The sequence below is a fragment of the Mus caroli genome, chromosome 2 (genome assembly GCF_900094665.2).
Source record: "Mus caroli chromosome 2, CAROLI_EIJ_v1.1, whole genome shotgun sequence".
Classification (NCBI taxonomy): Eukaryota; Metazoa; Chordata; class Mammalia; order Rodentia; family Muridae; genus Mus; species Mus caroli.
In genome coordinates this window covers 23,799,377-23,803,658 of record NC_034571.1, presented here as the reverse complement: position 1 = coordinate 23,803,658, position 4,282 = coordinate 23,799,377, and the positions used below count along the sequence as shown (strand labels likewise).

The 4,282-nt window shown below is 52.0% G+C and overlaps 1 protein-coding gene across 2 annotated transcripts in view; it reads right to left on the bottom strand.

Annotated features, from left to right (window-relative positions):
- Positions 1-4,282, bottom strand: part of Col5a1 (collagen type V alpha 1 chain) — a 151,755-nt gene that overhangs the window by 84,410 nt on the left and 63,063 nt on the right. For both annotated transcript variants that reach the window (XM_021182365.2, XM_021182371.2), the window contains exons 5-9: positions 3,313-3,444; positions 2,302-2,433; positions 1,525-1,764; positions 635-814; positions 56-112 (exon numbers count right to left, since the gene is read on the bottom strand). In XM_021182365.2, coding sequence (XP_021038024.1) covers positions 56-112; positions 635-814; positions 1,525-1,764; positions 2,302-2,433; positions 3,313-3,444 — 741 coding nt within the window. The remainder of the gene's footprint in view (positions 1-55; positions 113-634; positions 815-1,524; positions 1,765-2,301; positions 2,434-3,312; positions 3,445-4,282) is intronic.

Sequence of the window (4,282 nt, the reverse complement as noted above, 5' to 3'; positions counted from 1 at the left end):
ACACACACACACACACACAGTCACCACAATTGCCACCACCACCAGAAATCCTTACCGGCTCAATGATGGCTGGTTCTCCCTTTTGCCCTTTCTCACCTCGGGGTCCTCCAATCTGGAAAGATGGGGAGAGAGAAAAGGAACAGAAAATCCACATGACACAAAACTTGTGCAAAACCAGGGTGAAATTCTCCCTACAGCTAGTCACCTCTCCTCATAACTGGAGGAAGATAGCAAGCTGGAATAGACCTCCCACCCCCACCCTTAGCCATGTATACACCAGCATAGACAGGCAGTGAGGCACAGATGACCATAACTGGAATCAGAGAGGCTACTTTAAAGAATGAAGCTCAGCCAGGCATGGTGGTGCACGCCTTTAATCCTGGAACTTGAGAGGCAGAGGCAGGTGGATCTCTGTGAGTACCAGGCCAGTCTAGTCTACATAGAGAGTTTCTGGACAGCCAGGGCTACATAGTGAGAACGTGTCTCTAGCTAGTTAATTAATTAATTAATAGTTGAAATGCATGACAGCCCATGTCACTCTTGCTTCACTCAGTCACCCTCAGACTTCTAGAAGCGCTGGCCCTTTCTCACCATCTAGATGCCCTGGGATGCAGAGAGAAGCTGAATCTCTTACCCCCTCAAAGATGGTGTCCTGGTTAGCGGGCATGCCTGGCCCTATCTCTGATGGAGAGACACTGGAGTCGGAGTCGGGGTCAAAGTACGGGTCATAGTAGTTTTCCTCTAGATTCTTGATGGTTTCCTCGGTGAATTCGCCGCCCAGGTCATCCTTCCCTTCCCCTGGAGCTGGAGCTGGCTGCAGATTAAGGGAGGGAAGTGGCAGGGTCACTCTGGGAGGCTGGCCTAGCAGGCACTGAGCCTAGCACTTCCTGCATAGAGCTGTCAGTGGCCCCACCACAGAACATCTAAAGATAAGGTCGATGGGGGATTCCATGAGGGAAGACCTGTGGCCCCCAACGCCTCTCTGCATACCTCCCGGCCACCATGGGGGTGGTTCTCCAGGCTACCCAAGACACTATAACAAGTCAGGGCAGGAAGGAGCAGCAGTGTCCCTCAAAGCTGACTCTATCCCTGGGGAGCTCTGCGTTCAGTTCCTGATTAAGAGTTTGCACACTGGAAACTGGGGCTCTTTCCAATAGTGAAGAACACAGTGGGCCATGAGCTTTATTCTGGTAGCATGGGTAACCACCAGGGATGTTCATGGATGGAACTCCTGTACCCCCAAAACTACAGTGTTATGTGAGCTACCCTGAGAGCAAGAATGCAGAGCCCACAGAGATATTCTACCCATTTTTCAGGGGGAACTGAAATAAACTCAGAAAAGCCGATGGCTTCTAAACCACACTCAACCCTGCTACTGAGGACTCAGGAGCCAAGGTGTGGAGTGTGGACAAGGAAGGCCACCCAAGGAGGTCGGTGCTCAGCAGTGACCCAGAGCCACGAAGCCTTTGCCCCCTCTCCACCCCTGCCCCCGAGATCAATACAAACTGGAAGGAAGGCAATTACATTGGAGGTGTTGGAGGTAACAGTGGTGCTGGTGGGGACCTCAGCCCCTGAGTCAGGGTTGGTGGGCTGGTCAGGGTTCTCCACACCCTCGCCATATCCAAAGTCTTCATATGGGGATGGAGTGTAATAGTCATCTGTGGGCGCGTAGTCATAGTCCCCGATCCCTAGACTGTCCTCCTTGCCAGCCGTGTCACTGGTCTCAGGCACTGTAGGGGCTTCGGGTGGGGGCTGGGTCTGCTCCTGTGGGCAGAGTGTAGAAAGAGGCAGTCAGGGTACCTGATCCAGGATTTCCCAAGCTCCCAAGCCAGCATCCTTCTAGTACATCAGTGAACAGCAAAGTGTGGGCATGGAGTTACACGAAGGCCCTCCATTCCTGGAAGGCAAAGAAAATGAGGGAGGCAACCATTGTGTGTGTTGTGTGTGTGCTGTGTGTGTGTGTGTGTGTGTGTGTGTGTGGCATCAGGTACCAAGATGTCATGAATTGATGAAGGACCATTTAGTGACATATCAGGATATTTCCTGATATCCAACAACAGCTTAAGCTTCCATGTGTGTGTGTGGGGGGGGAGGGGGTGGCCTCTTACCCTGTAGCCCAGGCTGGCCTAGAACTCATGCTTACTTCATGAGTTCCTACTTCCTACTTCATCTTCCCAAGGGATAGAATGATAGGTCCACAATGTCCTATTACTGTGCCATAATGCCCATAGCCTCTGGCTCTCAACCCTGTGGCCTGGGGGAACCAGGAACCTCCCTAGCCCAGCCCAGTCCAGATCAGACCTCAGGAACCTCTGTGGTTTCTCTGGCAGCTTCCACTGGCTTCTGCGTAGGGGCAGGCTCCTTTCCCGGGTCTTCAGGGTCTTCATAATATGGATACTCATAGTAATAGGTCTCACCCTCTCCTTCTGGGTACTGAAGTCAATGGCGCCCATATGGAGAAGAAAAGGAATGCATTACCAAAGCAGCCTGTCAACCACCTTGTCCTACTTGGGTGAAAAAGCAGTGCCATAAGGCACTGTCAATTCCCAGGGGGTCCTCAGATAGGGCTCTTGCCTCAGCCTCTCCCCAGAAGCCTAGCACGGGGAAGGATGACCCCACATGTTCCTGAGAGAGGTCGGCAAAAGCTGAGCCCTAAAAGTGGTTACATGTGACCCATAAAAACAAAACCCAGACCAGCAAAGTTCACCTTTAGCCCCAAAGCATGGGTGCCCAGTGAAAGGGGTTCACAGTCACTAGCAGGCACTCTGTCCTCAAATACAAACCAGGGACCTGGTGGAGGGGCGGGTGGCTCTGGAGGAGGGCACAGGGGATGAGGAGAGTGACCCAGCAGAGTGGGAAATGAGGAGAGGGACCAAGGGGACAGACATGGCGGCCCTTCAGACTTACTGTTTCTCTGGGCGTCATGTCCAATATACACAGGGCCGGGCATGCCCTATTATAAAATTTCAGGTGCCCATGAGGGAATCGACCGAGCTCTAAAAAACAACTGAGGCCACAGCCTGACGGCAAAGGACAAAATGTCTGTCTGCATTCATCTAAGGATGCATATGGAGAGCTAAGGGACACAGTTGTTGATGACACTCCCTTGAGAGACTTGATCAAGGTATGTGTGGGTTGGGGGAGCTCCTCTGTGGTAAGGTGGGTCAGACATCATACACTGCTTCGCCTACAGTTTGCTGAAACTCAGTTCTCTGGCTTCCGGAATCCTTTATAACCACAGCCCTGCCGACTCTGTACCATCCTGGGGTTCCGCCTGTGCTGCCACCATGAACCCAGCCAGAGATGACTCACATATTCATCTGGGTTAGGGTCCTGTGACTGAGGGGTGTCAGGGACCGCAGTGTCACAGTCGGGGCTGTAGTGCTCACAGTAATCGTAGGCAGCTCGGTTGTCAGAGACGAAGAGCAACTGTTGGATGTCGCCCTGCAAACAGACAAGAGCTCCTGAGCAAACAACACAGATACCCATGGGGGTCTGGGAACCCAGGGGGCCCAGCCTGATGTCGTGGGCAGGAGAGAAGCCTAGAAGAGACCTTGCGAGGAGCTATCCTCGGGAGCACACTTCTTCCCAGCAGACACTGCTCTCAAGAGCTACTAAAGCTTGTAACCCATCCAGGGACTCATCGTCCCATCCATTTACCCACCCACCTATGTTCTTATCTACCTTCCATCCATCTAGTATCTAGTATTCGTTATTCACCTCCCCACCCATCCATCCATTAGTCCATCCATCTAGTCACCTGCCCATCCACTCATCATCCACCCATTTACCCACCCACCTATGTTCTTATCTACCTTCCATCCATCTAGTATCTAGTATTCGTTATTCACCTCCCCACCCATCCATCCATTAGTCCATCCATCTAGTCACCTGCCCATCCACTCATCATCCACCCATTTACCCACCCACCTATCTGCTCACCTACCCTTCAATTAATCAACCCTCCACCCATCCCTGCTGTTACCCACCCATTCATTTATCCACCTTTTCATCTAGCCAGCAGCCAGCCAGCCAGGCAGCTGCTAACCTGTCCATCCATCTACTTATGTATCCTTCTACACAATTCACTCAACTATCCATCCATCCATCAATCCATCCATCCATCCATCCATCCATTCACCATAGTTCATCCATCCATCTACCAATCACCTCTTGCACACTTGCTAGCTTGGTGCTCACAGTTACTGCAGTTACCAAGTATAAATGCATCTGCCCTAGGTTCAGGAGGGCATGCCCCTGTCACCATCAGCCTCCAGTACTG